The 17,311-nt window shown below is 48.3% G+C and overlaps 1 protein-coding gene across 6 annotated transcripts in view; it reads right to left on the bottom strand.

Moving 5' to 3' along the window:
• The window catches only part of SEMA4B (semaphorin 4B), a 110,812-nt gene that overhangs the window by 5,823 nt on the left and 87,678 nt on the right, over positions 1–17,311 (bottom strand). For 4 of the 6 annotated variants that reach the window (XM_081292789.1, XM_081292787.1, XM_081292788.1 and 1 more), the window contains 8 exons: positions 6,544–6,707; positions 6,325–6,387; positions 4,551–4,649; positions 3,723–3,834; positions 3,309–3,422; positions 3,043–3,194; positions 436–617; positions 146–296 (listed from right to left, as the gene is read on the bottom strand). In XM_081292789.1, coding sequence (XP_081148915.1) covers positions 146–296; positions 436–617; positions 3,043–3,194; positions 3,309–3,422; positions 3,723–3,834; positions 4,551–4,649; positions 6,325–6,387; positions 6,544–6,707 — 1,037 coding nt within the window. The remainder of the gene's footprint in view (positions 1–145; positions 297–435; positions 618–3,042; positions 3,195–3,308; positions 3,423–3,722; positions 3,835–4,550; positions 4,650–6,324; positions 6,388–6,543; positions 6,708–17,311) is intronic. The other 2 variants (XM_081292791.1, XM_081292790.1) reach the window with 1 other exon arrangement.

The following is a 17,311-nucleotide window of genomic DNA, read 5'->3' as shown; positions in this document are numbered from 1 at the left end:
ATAGAGAAACCCTCAATTTTAAAGATGAGAAATCAGATTCCGAGAAACTATATGATTTGTTTGAGGCTGGACAGCCTTGATCCCAGCATGACATGGGGATCCACATCTTCCCAATACAGGCCCTGAGTGCAAAGCCAGTACCCACCGCTCCAGGCCGGGGTGTGGGCACCGGGTGGGTCACAGTGTACCACTGCTGGGTTTCTCGATTCACCTCCTTGTAGAGGCCATTGAAGGCCTTCTGCACATCGTCCATGGTGAAGACACAGAGGGCAGAGCCTTCTGTGGCCCCCCTGTTCCTGCAAAGCAAACAGCCAGATTAACCCAGGAACTCCAGGGGCTCAGGATGAGACCCATAGGGCCCAAAGATTGGCTCCTGGGTCCCAGTCCCAGCTACCCTTCACCTTCCTATCCCCCACTAGTTCCTGGGAGCCCTACCACTGGGAAGTAAAGACCCCATAGAAAAGAGTGTCACGCCAGTCCTGGGGACTGGGGCTCAGCGTGAAGACGTCCTGCAGCACATTGAATGGGAAGCCGTCATCAGGCCGGGAGCATAGCAGCTGTGCTTTAAGGAAGGATGTCCAGCGCTGCTGCAGCACTCGCTCACCACCCTCATCACCCTGGAAGAGAAGGAGGCACAGGCTAGCTGAGGCAGGAGCAGGGCAAGCAAGAGGCAGGGTGCCTCCTCACTGCCCCTTCCTAGTGGAATGAAGAACAAATGAGAGCTGGGACAAAGTTCCATCTACAATTGAGAAAACTTGGAGTTGAGGATGTGGGAGGAAAGGGCACACTCATACACTGCTGGTGGGACTGCAAATTGGTGCAACCACTCTGGAAAGCAGTATGGAGATTCCTTAGAAAACTTGAAATGGAACCACCATTTGACCCAGCTATCCCATTCCTCAGGAGGACTTAAAATCAGCATACTATAGTGTCACAGCCCATCAATGTTTATAGCTGCTAAATAGCTAAACTATGGAACCAACCTAGATGCCCTCAATAGATGAATGGATAAAGAAACTATGGTACATATACACAATAAAATATTACTCAACCTCAAAGAAGAATGAAATTATAGTATTTGCAGGTAAATGGATGGAGTTGGAGTATATCTTGCTAAGCAAAATAAGCCAATCCTAAAAACTAAAGGCCAAATATTTTCTCTGATATGTGGATACTAATCCATAATGGTGCCGGGGATAAGGGAAGATTGGAGGAACTTTGGATTGGGCAGAGGAGAGGGAAGGGAGAGTAAGGGGTATGTGGGTGGGAAGGATGGTGGAATGAGATGGTAATTATTACCCTATGTGCATGTATTATTGTACGAATGGTGTGACTCTGCATCATGTACAACCAGAGAAACAAAATGTTGTGCTCCATTTGTGTACAATGAGTCGAAATGCATTGTGTTGTCATGCATAACAAATTGGAATAAAATAAATAAACAAATAAAATAAAATGGGCAAACAAACAAACAAAAAGAAAATATGGAGGCAGTGTGCATATGCTATCATGAGAGTACATTCCTTACTGTGGGCTACAAAAGACAAGGACCAACAGGAGCCCATATAAACAGGGAAAGGGCTGGGGATGTAGCTGGTGGAAGTGTGCTTGCCCAGCATACAAGCATTACCAGCCATTTTGCTACATGCATGCAGCCTGAGCAGGAGGCTGAAACAGGAAGATTACTTGAGCCCAGAAGTTCTCAGCCAACCTGAGAAACACAGTGAGACTCAGTCTCAAATCAATCAATCAAATAGGGAAAGGTGTCTATGACAGAATTCTGGATAGACAGGGAAAACAAAGCACCCTGATGCAGCATAATTTATGTTTGTAAATAAGTTAATAATGTAAATTCACATATAATTTTAAAAGCCCAGCAACGAACATTCTGAAGTGTTAACAGTGGCCCCTTCTTGTGGGGGTTGGGGGTTAAAACACTAACAGCTTCCATTTGGTCAGTGATTCCCACACTCCTAAGAACTTTCCGTGAGTGAATTTAATCCACACTCTGAGGTTAGTGTTGTTTTTATTCCCATTCAACAGATGAGGACTCTGTTAACCCAGAGTGTGAGGATTTATACAAGAGCCTGAAGAGCAGGGTTTGAACCCACCAGTCTGATTTCAGAGTCTGTGCTCTTAATCTTTTTTTTTTTTTTTTTGATACTAGGGATTAAACCCAGGAGTACTCTACCACTGTGCTATATTTCTAGCCCTTTTAGTTTTTAATTTTTTAAATATTTATTTTTTAGTTGTAGTTGGACACAATACCTTTATTTTATTTAGTGCTGATCTCAACCCAGGGCCTCGCAAGTGCTAGGCGAGCGCTCTAACGCTAAGTCACAACCCCAGCTCCAATTTTAAGCCCTTTTAATATTTCATTTTGAGGCATGGTCTTGCTAAGTTTCTGAGGCTGGCCTTGAACTTGCAATCCTCCTGTCTCAGCCTCCCAATTTGCTGGGATTACCAACACGTGTCACTGTGCCCAGCTATGCTCTTAATCTATAAATTAAGATTAAATTAAAATCAAGATTTTTTTTTCTCTTTGGTACTTGGAATTGAGACCAGGGTCTCTTTACCAATGAGTTACATCCCCCTACCTTTTTTAACTTTGACACACGGTCTCATTAAGTCACCAAAGCTGGCCTCAAACTTGCAGTCTTTCTGCCTGAGCCTCCTGAATCACTGTGATTACATTATAGGCCTATGCCACTTGTACCTGGCAAGATTAAAGACCTTAATCTTTATATTGTAAGTGATTTTCCTGTGTACTTTTTCTACATTTTCACATTTTTCAAGAAAGCAAAACCAATAAGAAATCTTTTAATTTAAAGGAGAGACGGGTTGGAGATGTAGCTCAGTGGTAGATCGATCACCAGCCTAGCATTCATGAGACACAGGGTTCCATCTCAGTTCCACATAAAAACAAAAACAGAAGATGGAAAGACAGACATGTCTGTTGGCTAAGCTGCTGTTCCCGGGAAGACAAGAAAGACCACAGATGTGGGTTATCCTGCAGCCAAGGCACCAGCCCAACCCACTCACCTTGCAGATGCGGGCGACGCGGGACACAATGGTGTTCTCAAAGAACTCAAACTCCTGCCCAGTCTCACTGAAGAAGAAGTAGATCTTATCATCATCACCTTGCAAGCTGCCCAGCCTCTCTGGAATGTAGGCTGAAGCCACAAATGCAGGGTCTGTGGGGGCCAGTGGGAAGCACAGAGTCAGCCCAGGAACCCTGGAGACAGGCCCAGATGGGGGAGAATGCCCCCTCAGAACCAATGACTGGAGGAGTGGCAGGATAACTTCACCTTGTAGCCAGTTGAGGGAGCTCTCGGTCTTGGTGGGGCGGAGGCTTTGGCTCCGGGAAATGGCCGGGTCATTACCCTGGAAGCTGCTGACTGTTCCAGTGTAGAGCTCACCATCTGCCAAAAAAACATTCCCATGGGAATGGCTCCCTGGGCACGGCTCCTTCTCCCAGCTCAGGGCTCTGAGTGACCCCAGCATCATCCATCTGCCTGCAGTGGGCAGAGACGGAAGCAGGAACTTGGAAAAACTAAACTCAAGGGCAGCCCATGGTCACTCTGTGCCCCTGGGAATCAGCACGGCACAAACCTACAGCTCAGGCCTTGGATCCACCCTGCCCATAGCCAACTCTCCAGCCCTGTGCATCTGCCTGCCTCCACATGAAGGCTTCATGAGCCCATTCTGACTCCAATACTCACCAACCACCAGGGCAGTGGACTTGAAATTGGGGTCAAAAGGACAACGGCCCTTGCCATCTTCCTGGAGGACATTTCCCATCTCATCTCGTGCCAGAGTGAAGTTTTCCACATTCTGTAGGGGGCAGATAGGTGGGTTCTAGAGCATGCCCAGGAATGAAGAATATGCTCAGCAGAAAAGGAGAAAAGGCAGAGAGACAGGGCGACTGCAGGCAGGTGAGCGGGAGAGAGGGTTCAGGTGTCAGGGAGACCATCCTTCTCACTCTGGCACCTGCCCTGTCTGTGAGATGATGTAGGGGGAAACTATCAGTCCCACTTAGCAGAGAGATAAGGCCTAGAAAATGATTTAAGCTGGGAAGAGATAGCAACATGATGCAAACCCAGGTATTTCTGATTCTAAAGCTGGGGCTTCAATCTATGACTTCAAATGTCAGCCTCGGCTAGTGTGTAGGACAGGAATGAAACGATGTGGTGGTGGGGAGTGGAGGGGCACATAACAAGATGACTCAAGAGGTTCAAGTAAAAGCAAAGGAGAGAAGCTGGAGAAAACGAAAGGGCAGCCAGTCAGGGATGAACAGGATCTTTGTTCAAGGGTGATGGCATGCATCCTCTTCCCCCTACAGGAGACTCTGGCTATCAGGGCTGGGCTAGGTGCCAGGGTGATGGGGCTCAGGACTCTCAGAGTCCACTGCTACTTAGAAGCCCCGCCCCACCTCGGCCCTATTCTTTACCAAGGGTGTGTGTTAAGAAACAGCTCCCTGGAGCTGGAGGAGAGGCAGCTCCTCCTGTGGGGCTGGCATGGGGTACCCCAGGGCTGAGGAGGGTACTCACAATGTAGGTGCACAGAGGGCTGAAGGCTGCTGTGCCACAGGTGAACAGGTGGCTGCTGTTGAGTGGCAGGAGGATCTTGATGTAATTTTGACAGTCACGCTAGAGGGGAAGAGGAGGAGGATGTCAGGTCCAGCCCAGCCTCCAAGGGGCACCAATGATGATCCCTCCTCCACAGATCCAAGGCCAGGCCAGCGGGCAGGGCCTCTGCTCAGAGGATCTGGAGGTGGGCACTCATTTTGGTACAAATGAGAATCCAGGAGCTTCCAGGAGTCAAGCAGACAGATGATCACAGCATGTGTATGCACCACAGGGGCATTGGGATTTAGCTAGTTTTGTCTAGCAAAGGTTCTATCTATCTGGTGAATGAAGGGTACCCTGATGCGGGGGAATCTCAAACTGTTTGCTGTCTGACCCTCTATAGGCTCAGTGAAAACCAAAAGCTCTCCCAACCAACCCTGTGGTAAAGTTACAGCCCAGAGAAGGATACTCTCAGTCCGGAACCCAGGTGCATGTCACTCCATGAGGTATCTACTAGACAGCTCCAACCCCGCTCATCATTCCCAAAACTTGCTCCATCCTTATTAACTGCAATGCAATCTTTTCAGTGGCTGAAGGCCTAGCCTTGGACTCTCAAACCCCACAATTTTCCATTAGGAAATTCTGGTAGCTCCAGCTTCAAAATACATCTGGAATCCACCAATTTTACTCCTTTTATCAATGTCACTCTAGAAAGAGCCACCATCATCTCTTGCTCTTCACTGTGGCCCACCACCTCTGTCCTGTGCATGGAGGCTCCTTTATCCTGGAGCTCAGAGTCGCCCAACACCAGGGGAGACCATGTCACTTCTCTGCTTAGCTCTCCATTTGTTCCCCAAATGTTTCTCTGAGTGAAATCCAAAATCCTGTTTCTTTCCCACATATCTTACGGTCAATTCCCTTACCTCCTTCTAAATCTTTGCTCAAATGTCACTTTTTACATAGTATGACTACATTTTAAAAATTTTCCTGACCACCTTCTCAATTCTTCAGTCTGTCTTTCTTTCGAGTGGGGATAACTGAGGATTGAACCTAGGCGTGCTTTACAACTGAGCTACATCCCCAGGCTTTTTATTTTTTATTTTGAGACAAGACATTGCTAAATTGCTGAGGCTGGACTCAAACTTGAAATCCTTCTGCCTCATCCTCCTGAGACACTAGGATTACTGGCTTTCACCAACTGCACAAGGCTTGAACCTTTACCTTGCCCCCCAAGTCTGGTGCTCTTTTTGCCTTTGCCTTGGCTGCACCTGCTGTGTTCAGGATGAGGAGCCTCTAGGACAGTGTGGAGTCCTTCAGAAAACCCTGGGTTGGGCCAGACCCTACTAATGGTTTGACCAAAATCAAACCAGAATTTGTCTGACTAGCTGCCATCAGGGACCACGTGCAGAAGGATACAGCTCCCACCCCATCTATATGGGATGCTGATGGCACTTATTATGTGCCAGGTGCTACCAGCTCGTTAGATCCTCACAGTAAGCCCAGTGAGATAGCTATCATTACTACCATTTTACAGGTGTATGCATTATAGCTTGGCCAGGTGTATCTACTTGTCCAAGGTCATAGAGATAATAAGTACAGGGCTGAGATTCAAACCCAGGTGCTGCTATCTCAGAAGTCCATGCCCTTTCTGACATACCTGGATATGTCTGCTCCCCTCTGTAGTCTCTGCCCTGGACCCAGATCCATTACCCTCCAAACCTCCTTCAGCCCAAGTCATCCCCAGGTCCTGACTTACCTTTGGGTCCTTGCCCTTGAAGCTGCACTGTTGCTTCCTCTCTGCATCTGCACTCCACAGCAGCTGGGGAATGAGAGGAGAAGGAAAGTGTACAAGAGTTATGGAGGAGTCACTGAGCCAATTTCCTCTCCCGTCTGCATCATCCTCAAACCCAGAACGTCAGGCTTCTTGTCGTTCTCTCTCTGCCCAGCCTAACCAGTCCTGGACAATATCTCTCACCTCCTGATATTTCCCGCCTGGCCAGAAACTGAGGCTGGTGTTGAGTGCAAAGAGGGCCTCCCGGGCACCAACGTACAGAGTCTTGCCATCTGTGCTCAGCAGAAGAGCTGTGTAGTTAGAGATGTTTTCACCTTCAAATTTGAGGATCGGCCGATCTTTGGAGCCTGGGGAGAAGATTGACATTACCTAGGGACCACCTTTCATTCCATGACAAACCTCTTACACCAACCTCTTGAATGGGCCAGTTTAATTGAAGGCACTGGATGGCAAGGGGTTGGGAGCAGGAGGGACAGGTTTAAAAATTATATAAGAAACAAACAAAAAATTATATAACAGGCTGGATGCAGTGGTGCACGCCTATAATCCCAGGGACTTGGGAGGCTAAGGCAGAAGGATTTCAAGTTTAAGGCCAGCCTAAGTACCCAGACCCTGTCTCAAAAAGAAAAGAAAAAGAAAAAGCTGGGAATGTAGCTCAGTGGTAGAATATCCCTGGGTTCCCATTCCCAGTAACAAAAAATGAAAAAGTATAGGTACCCTTGATATAAATTTTAAGTATCATTCATTATTGCAGAATATGAAGTAATAATACTAATTACCTACCACAAAGTGAAAATCAAGGTTGTAGAGTAGTACATATGGTCAGATTCTTTTATTTTGTGGGAAAAATACAAACAAACAAAAAATCTAGGGGCTGTGGTTGTGGCTCATGGTAGAGCACTTGCCTAGCAAGTGTGAGGCACTGGGTTTGATCCTCAGCACCACACAAAATAAATAAAAACTTTAAAAAATCAACTAAAAAAAAATCCAGAAGGATGTAAAAAAATGCTGAAAAGCAGAATTTCTAGTAGGATTGCAGGTCATTTTTTTTTTAAATTTTCACTTAACACTTTTGGATTCTACAATAAGCAGGTTATACTTGTATACTGTGAAAGATACAAATCAGAGAGAAAGAAGAAAAACGAAGTAAACGCACCCACTGATTCGCCAGGGTACTGTTTATGCTAGGAGTACCTAATAGGTTTGGAGAGTAATTATTTGAAAAATACTTTTGTTCTAAGCAGCTGATGAGAACAGAAAAACAAGTAAAATGCAGCCTCCTCCCCCAGCAACCTCAAGCAAGTCCTAACTGACCAGTGGATTATGACCACACAAACAAACACAGTCTCATGAAGCTGAGGGAGCAAAACGGCCATGCCAACAGAGCAGTTATGACAATGACTTCATGTGTGTTTGTATGTGAGTTTCTTTTACATACCCTCAGACTGGCTCCACAATAGGCAAGAAACACAAAAGAAAAGAAAGTAGTGAAATATAAACATGAAAATCAAGGGCAGAGGGGGGAAATATCTGAAGACTTAAACCAGAAAGAAAGAAAAGAGTCACATAAGCAGGTCATGAGGTCTCCACACAGCTACTAGAAATGGATTGCACATTTAATGTAGAGCCTCCTCCTGGTGGCCAACGAGAAAAGGGAAATGAAGTTACTTTGTTTTCACTGTTTAAGAGAAAGAATGCACATGAGCCTTTTCTGGAAAACTCAGTTTTTCGGCCCCCGGAAGTTAATGCTCAGGGAGCTCTCAGGTGGGTCTTCCCAGTATACGTGCCCAGACATGACATGGATAGAATCTTGACAGAATGCTATCTTGACAGGATGACAGCAGGTCCAAGCCCACTCCTGGTGAGAGGAAGTGGTGACACAAGGAGACTAGTCGTAGGAGTTTATAGGGAACGTGTGTGGGCTCTGCAGCTGGAAGTCTTGTCACACTCTGGAACCAGAGCTAGAATTCATGGGGAATTCTTCAGTCCTGCCTGAAGACTAGAGCCCAAACTTTCTACTGAAACCACAGAGGGCAGCTGTAGTCTGAAGAGGATCTCTCTCTCTTTTTTGGTATGAGGATTGAACCCAGGGGTAATCTACCACTAAGCTACATCCCTGTCAGGAGCTGCCACATAGGAGTGAGCTCGGACCCTTAGCCTTGAGCCATGTAGGTATGGGACTGGCTTCCGCTCACAGCGAGCTCGAAGCAGGTGGACCTCACCTTTGCTAGACAGGGAATGAAGCTCTGGAAGTGGACGTCACCCAATGAGACTGGGCTACACCCTGCTGAGCCCAATCCCTTACCTCATTTGGGTAGAGTGTCTTCCCCTCAAGAAATAGGGCTTTAGGGGTGCTCTCTCTTGCTCTCTCTTTTGTCTGCCTCTCTTGCTTCCCTTGTGGGAGCTGGGGCAAAGAACCCCAAGAAAAAGGTATTTTCTCTGTTTCTGTGTGATTATTCAATGCCAACCTAATTCACCTGGAGTGACCCTGACTGATTCAGTCATGTCGCAGCACATCCCCAGCCTTTTTACTTTTTGAGACAGGGTCTCACTAAGTTGCTGAGGCTGACCTCAAATTTATGATCCTCCTGCCTCAGCTTCTCAAGTCGCTGGGATTACAGGCGTGTGCCAACATGCTCAGCTTGAAGAGAACCTCTCTTTAAATGAGTAAGAGGCTATATTTCAACCACGAAGTCCAGAATCACATCAGACTCTAGGACTTCTGCCTTAGAGTCCCAGTTCCTCACCATTTCTACACACTGGAAAGTCCCCAGCACAACCCCCCACCCCCAACTTCTCCTAGATCAGAAATTTCCCCAACATATTGGGATCCAATCACATTGCTTGTATTTTATGCCACGAGCCAATAAGCACGTTGGAACAAGCAATCTCATCTTGTGCTTTGCCCCTGGAAGAACCACCACCCTAGGAGACCCTTCCCTGCTGTGCCAAACACATTGCAGATGCTAACTCTGCATCCCCACAACTGTATGGGACAGCCAGGTACAATTGTCATCACCAGTTTATGAATGAGGTCATCAACCTTCAAAGAGCTTTAAGCCAAAGGAAGCCAGAGCAGGAGGCTGGCCCATGAGGCTTCCTTCCTGAATCCATGGTCCACAAAATATGGGAAAATCCCAGGCCTACCCCTAGAAATTCTGATGCTGCTGATCTAGGATAGGACCTGAAAATGGGCCATTTTACCAGACCATGGGTGATTCTGAGAAGCATCAAGTGGGCCCTTCTGTATGGCAGGGTAGACGTCAACTCACAAAGTTATAGTTTCTTCATTCAAATTATAGGGATAATGAAAAAAGAAATTCACAAGATTCTCGTGAAGAATCAGTGAGATTAAGGCAAATAGCTACATCTTTCACATCCCTCCACAACACTTTCTGAAAGCAAGGACGGCCTCCAATTTGCCAATGCTTATCTGCCTGCACTGGAGGGGCATTTCCACCTGGGCGGATCCTGTAATTCTGAGCAGGAGGCCACCCTTGGAACATGTCCAAACACAGAAATGCCAAGAGTTGGAGATAAGCTGAAGTCCCAGGTGGCAGCTCAACCCCTTTCAGGCCTGGGAGGAGGGTGGCAAGCTGCCCAGGGTTTGCAGATAGAGCACAGCCAGGCTGGAGGGGAAGCCTGGTCATCAGTGGGTCCCTTGTCCTCCAAACAATCCAGTTGCTCCAGAACCCCCACATCCCTCCAGTCATCTTGGGAGTACACTTTTCAAAATGCAAAGGGTCAGAAAGTGGAATGTACCTTGAGGTAGGTAAGGGTCCCTTGGCTCCAAACATTTCTACTGGGGACTGCTTTCCAAGCTTGCCCACATCCCTCTGCCTGAGCCTCAGAATTAAACCCATAGTTTATGGATGACCTTGGCCCCTGACACTGTGGGCTTGGCCAGGGTTGGTTGGTGGATCTGGCTTCCCCACTGGACATCTCAACAAGACAGAGATTGAGAGTACAAACTGGAGTCAGAGACCTGGATTCACACCCAGCCTCTGGCACTCACTAGCTGTGTGCCACCAGGACAAGCCATTTAACTTCTTACAGCCTCACTTTCCTTATCTGTAAAATGGGGACAATCATAGCACTCTGCCTCAAAGGGTTGTTATGAGAAGAAATGAGATTATGTAGGTAAATAATAATATACATAATAACCCACATTTACTGAGAGCTTTACTCAAAACAACTTTGCACACGTTACTCTGTGCTGGCATGGTGTCTGGCACACGATCAATTCTCAAGTGGCTCAAAAACAAAATTCAAAAGCCCTGCAGGAAAATCCAGCCAGGCGAGAGTGGCCAGAGGGGCAGGGCCACTGGAGGAGTGGGGCCTCCCTCACCTGTGTGGTTAAAGCACTTAGTCTAGATGATTCTAACTAGGCCTGAATTTGGTCACTCAAGGGTCTCATGGCCAAAACAGCTCAGAAATAGAAATGTGTATGGGTTGCAGGTATGTGTTGTATACTGAGCTGGACTGTGCCTGACTCTGTGAGTGGTGTTAATGCCTAAGCTTGCAGGTGCCTGGGGTCACCTCCATTGTAGATGTGACTGTAGATGCCTGTGTGGTGCTCTGCCTCTGTCTGTGTCTATGTGCACCTAACCACAGGGCCTGCCCATGCTTGTGTGCTCACTCCTGGGTGCTCTTTGTGCAGAGGTGACTGGACAGGTGTTTCTGCATCTTGCTCCCTGTAAGGGTTGGTAAATCTTGGGTCAGTTTTACTTTTATGTTGTTCTCTGTTGTGGCTCCAGTGCTAATGAACACGTCTCACCTTGTCTACTGGACTGCATGTGCTGCTTAGACATCCTCCAAATCCATCTACCCAGCAGGCTGTCCACTATAAAGAAAGCTGGGCCTGTCTGAGGCTGTGGCTGGTTTTCCCAGGCAGGATGAAAGCCCACCTTCTGCCCTGGGCTGGCCAAAACCATGGCTTCTCCAAGACCAGTGCAAGCTAGGCAGAATATCCTCCCAGAAGGCAGGATGGAGACTGGCCCGGAGCTGCCCCAGCACCAACCTTCCTAAAGAGGGAGTGCTGCGTTAGGCACATCAGGGTCACCTGTGGGCTCACTCCCCACCCCAGAGGTGTGGGTTTTCAGCAGGAAGTGATGTGGGAACAACTCAGACCCCAGCCCCTTCTAGAGTCTCTCCCCTTCCCTGTGACTCAGCCGGAAGCTTGGTGCTCTCTGAGTTAAGACGGGAAAAGAGCTCAGTACCATCCCCACCCTGGGCAGTCCCCACCCCTGGCCTACCAGTGAGTTGTAGCAGTGCCATGACTCAGAGCTCCACCCCACCTTTCTCTCCTCCATGGCTCCTGGCATCGCAGCAAGATGCTGACCTAGCCCTAACATCCTGTCCTCCACAGGCCCCAGCAGGATGAGGCCAGAAAACACCTCCAGTGGGGGAGGCAACCAGAGGCTCCTCTGGCCCCAGAGAGAGGGGAATGAGCCAGGACAAGTCCCTGGACAGCCCTGAGAGGATGTGTCCCAGGAGCATCGTGCCAAGTCACCAGAACCTTGAGCCTACATGTAACAGTAGGGGCACCACCCCTGAGACAGGCAGGCTGACTGGACTACAGTCAGTATAAACTAGGGTATGGCAGGTTGACCTGGATGTACTTCCTGCACACCACCCAGTGTGGGGCAGGAAGCAGCCAGCAGCCACCTCTTCCCCAGGCTACATGAGTGTGGAACAGCAGACCAACCTCTGATGTCACCACGCCAGAGCACAGTCCATGATCAGAGGGTCATTCCCATTGTGTGTGTGTGTGTGTGTGTGTGTGTGTAGGGGGGGATTACAGGAGAACTGTAGCAGAAGTCCCCCCCCCCGTGGGCTAAAATAGTCAAAAGATTTGTGTTCTAGAGTGGGCACACTCTTGACAGCCTGCCACCCGCTGCCATGACCCCCAGTGAATTGTCCAAGAGCTTCTGTCGGAATCCCCAGGCTGTGAAGCCTGTACACAATTACTCAAGCTGCCACCTCCAGATTAGGGCCCTGACCTCCATCTGCGGGTCCAGGGCCCACCTGGGACCATGGTCAGCTCCTCTGCCTTCTGCTCAGGGGCAGGCCATTTCAACACCCCCATGTGCTGAGGGCTCTGCCTTAGGGTCCACCTTCCTCCTCAACTGCTTCTATTTTTTCTGAGGATACTGGGGCCCTCGGCATAGTCAACATCAATCCCAGCCCCAATCTCCTTAGAGACTTGAACTTTCAGAAAGCAGTTTTTTTCTTTAAGTCCATTCTTAAGTTTATAACTCTCCCCATCCCTTAGGCAAACTCCAAAGAAGACAGCAGCCCATGCTGTCTCCATTCCTCACCTCCCACTTACTCCAAGAGGGAATTAGAACTCAAGCAGCTCCACATTCAGTGGGTCAGCACTCCAAGGGCCCAGGGATTGCCTGTGGACTACCATCCACCTGTCCTGCAGGTATGCCAGGTGTGTATGCTCCAACAGTCTCAAAGATTATTTCCAATCTCTCTCCACTCCTTCTGGGCCTCCATCCCTCAAAAAGCTGTCATATTCTAGCACCTTACGTAGATTAAGGGCCATAATCCTCCCAAGGTGGTTGTCAGGTAGGATTTGTCATCTCCATTCTTCAGATGAGAATCACCAAGTAGAAAAGTGGTGGGGCTGGGATTTGAACCTGGGCTGCCTGGCTTTGGAGTATGTGTTACTAATCTACCCCAGAGCCTCTCAAGGCTCTAATCTCAAATGTTCTTGTTCTCTGGGATTTGCTCTTGACCCTGCTCTTCTCATTCTGGGAAAGCCCCTGAGTCACACATGCATACCCATCACTTCAATAATGTGGATGCTGATGACCCCCAAATCTGTTCACACAAGGACAGAATGGGCACCGCCACTACCACCTATGGGCTTGGAATCTGGTGTCTCTGTATGGTCCCACTGCCCTGTGCTCCTTCTTCTCCCTTACCCACACACATCTAATCTATCATCAAGTCCTGCTAATTTATCCTCCTTAGTATTTTCCAGATCCATTCCTCTCACTATGTCCACTGCCCAGCCCAGGGCCAGTCACCATCTGCTCACATGGGCCACTACAGCAGCCTCCCAAGGGCCTCCCTATGCTGCAACAAGGTTCTCTGGGAACTGTCTTTCCTGATTAAAACCTCCAATGGTGCCTCATCATCCAAGCTTTAACCCACCACCTCCCTCCCCTGTTTCAATTAAGTGACACAGAACTGCAACTCAAGGGCCCATTTCTCATCTCTTATCTCTGCTCAGGTGGTCCCCTCTGCCCAAAAGGTCCTTCATTCCTTTGACTAACTTACATTCATCCTTTGAGACCCAGCTTGGTTTTACCTCCTCCAGGAGACCTTCCTGAATCTCCAGCTGGGCTGAGGCCCTTCTTTATGTGCCCATCATTTTCTGTCCACACTTCTCACAGTGCAATGGTGACCTTGTCTAATGATTATGATAAGCTTTCTGTACTTTTCTGTACCTGTCTTTTCCATCAAGCCAACAGTACCACATTTTGGTCATGTTTGTATTCTGTATTTGTATGTGGTTATGTGAGTACTACGGAGTTTTACCATAAATGTTTGTTGACTGGATAAATGAGTGACAGAGTCATCCAATTTGGGGTGCTCTGGCCCTGGGAGGGTCCCAGATTCAAAGGCAGCATGGAGATCCTGAACTTCACAAGACTCACAAGAGTGTGTTTGAGAAGCAATTTCTTCCACCCTGTCCCCTTCTTGGAGCAATGCACACTCAGCCCTGCAATCCCAGGGTCCACGGCTAGAAGCTAAAGGGCTGAGGGAGACAGGACACAAGCCACAAGGACCAGAAAGGGCACTGAGTGCCGGGTACAGTGGTGCACGCCTATACTCCCACTGGCTTGGGAGGCTGAGGCAGGCAGATCACGAGTTTAAAGCCAGCCTCAGCAATAGTAAGGTGCTATGCAACTCAGTGAGACCCTGTCTAAATAAAATACAAATAGGGCTGGGGATGTGGCTCAGTGGTTGAGTGCCCGAGTTCAATCCCCAGTACCAAAAGAAGGGGCACTGAGTAGGAGGTCACAAGAGTCGCATGTGAATCCTGACTTCATCACTGACCAGTTTTACAACCCTGAACAAATCACCTGACTCTTGAGAGGCCTTAACAGATTGCAATGAAAGGCAACAATCCGGCCCATGTGGCACACCAGGCTCTGCAAAGATCAGGGGTCACCAGCAATCAGGACTTCTGCTGCTCCTCTGACTGCCTTCCTTCCTCCCAACCTTGCTCTACGCCTCTCTCATGTGTCATATGGGTAACATGCTTTCCCTGGGCAACATGCAGCACGCTGGTCACCTCCACCTCTGATGCTTGCTCACTCCAGCAGGGAAGGAAGAGGGGTGCAGCCACCCGGAGGCAGGAGTCCCCTCTGAAGCAGTGGCAGCTCCACTGTCCTGGATGTTTACTACCAAATGGAAAGGGGGTGCAGCCTTGCCAGGTCATCTAAAAAGTCGGAAATGAGGATTTTTATATAAAATTTCCTTAGTTTTGAATATCAGCCACTAGTTAAAATTTTACCGTTACCTGGGGGCCAAACCAAATATATCTTCAGGTTGGCTCTTGCTTACTACCCCAGAATTTGCAAACCTCTAAGACATCTGTCCCCTGTCTCCCATGCGCTGCAATCCTGGTCAGGTCAGCTGGGCTCTGCCACATTTCCAAACGGGGCTATGTCCTCAGGTGCTTCAGCTGGCTTCCTTGTCCTATCCAAGAGTGGCCTCAATAGATTTCTTTACAGATGGAATCACATAACTTATCAATTACCCAAAAGGTGAGCTGGGGTCATTTTGCTGCTTTTGTCTAACTCACAGGTGAAGCAAGAAGCAGTTGTTCTCATGAGGAAATGCGGTTCCTGAGTCAGAGGACTGTGGTCCAGTCTTGGTCCCTTATCTTTCTAGCTGCACAACCCTGACAATATGAGTTGGAGTCTTTAAGCTTGACTTTCTCTTTTGCACAAGATAAAACAACACACCTCCACACCTGGCACAGTGGGCACTCCACGACGGCAGTTTTCCTTCCTGTTCCAGAGGAAGGGCCTCTTCTGAAGGATGTACAACAAGAGGCCAAAAATGGGGAGGGAAGTTGGTTAATTTGGACCCTCTTGAAGAGTAGGGTGGAATGAGAGCTTCTGTCTCCCATTTACATCCCCACTGAAAGTCCCTCACTGCAGGCCCCACCCCGCTAGAGCCCTCTAATATAGAAGATGGGCTTCGAGATGGACCCATGAGTGCAGAGCTCAGGGGTCCCAATGGAGAATAGGTCAGATCACAGGCTTCGGAGGCAGAACTCTATGACCTGGACAAAATCCTTCCCCCTGTGATCCTGAGCAATCTTACCTATAAGTCCAGACCATGAAAGCCTGGTGCTCACAATAGCTCTATCCCCATTACCTCACCTTCTATCTTCTTCTAAGCTCCAAATGCTAGAACACCAACTATATCACCTAAAAACCTCAGCAACTTAGCGAGGCCCAAAGTAACTTGGTGAGAACTTGTCTCAAAATAAAAACTAAAAAGGACTGGCGATATAGCTCAGTAGTGAAGTACCCCTGGGTTTAATTTCCAGTACTTTCCCCTCAAAAAAAAAAAATCAAAGTTCCCCTTTGCCCCAAGAATCTCATCTGCTTGGGACTGGACATCTTCTCCCTCCCTGTCCCTCTCCAACTCTGATCTTCCCTATCCTCTGCAGAGGGCTGTATACAGCCAGCACTCACACAATGTCCACCATGTTGGTGCAAAAAGACTCACACAGTGAGGCTGGAGGGACTTTCTAGCACAGCAGAGCAGAAGCTACTGTCTTTTACTGGGGACACTCGCAGCACGTGCCAGGCATCATGCCAAACACTTTACTTGCGTTATTTCATGTAATCCTCTCAGGAGTCTGGGCGACAGGTCCTGCTATTATTATTCCAGTCTTTCCAACATGAGAGCAGGCTTGGAGAAGGCTGGAAGCTTGCTCTGGGATATGTAGTTAGTGAGGGAGGTCAGCTAGTTTTCCCAACTAGGTTCTTAGCATTCAGTTACAGCCCTGTCCATTTGGCCCTGAAGAACCATGAAAAGGCCAGCGGATGGGACAGAGCTGAAGACAAAGACTCATTCCGAGCTGAGGCCGCAACAAGGAGGGTGGGATAAGACTAAACAAGCAAGCAGCACAGGGGACCTCTCAAGGCAGTCTTCACCCTGGGTGCCTGACCCAGGATCAGAGGATTAGCATTTGATTCGTGCCAAGGTCCCTGCTCTCTGCTCAGTGGGGTTTTCTTGACTGAAGTTTGCAGGCCTATAGATTTATTTTCAATCTAGTTCAGACACACTGTGTCCAAGCTTTCCAGAAATGCACTTCTTGGGCAGGGGGACATTATAACTCCCTTAAATTGCCTAAATAAGGGAATTACATAAGATTTTGGTGAAACAAGGAACAGATTTGTTTTATTTCTTCTCACATGGCCAGGCTGGGAGGCACTGGACCCTATAGTCAATATCACTCCTGCCACTGACAATGCTCTGGTCCTAGAACTTTTCAGTTTTCAGTGCAAAAGAACTCAAGTTCCACACTCTTCTCTCATATATTCCTTTCACAGAGACTTCCAGATAACTCTGGAGTCCCCATTGCCTACCCCTAGTCGTCCTTTTCCTGCTGGATACTGGGTAAGGCCACAAATGCCCTCACCACCTAAAGGCCCCAAGAATGTGCTATTCATCAACACTGATGGTGGGGGTTTTCCATGAGGGACCCCAGATGCAGAGCAACTAGATGCTCCATCCATTTCAATGGATTTGTTTTAAGCTGTGGACATAGCCCACTGTCTTAGGTATCCTGGCCCTTGGGAGGTTTAGGTGAGAATTCAGTAGGGGAAGGTAGGTGGCAGGAAGAGGGGGTGTGGTCTCCGGTCCCATGCTTCTCTTCCTGAGAGGCGTGTGAAGGAAGGACCCAAAG

Source organism: Spermophilus citellus, assembly GCF_964194105.1.
Source record: "Spermophilus citellus genome assembly, chromosome: 4".
Taxonomy (NCBI): domain Eukaryota; kingdom Metazoa; phylum Chordata; class Mammalia; order Rodentia; family Sciuridae; genus Spermophilus; species Spermophilus citellus.
The sequence above is the reverse complement of the archived record's forward strand: the minus strand, read 5'-3'. Positions and strand labels throughout refer to the sequence as shown.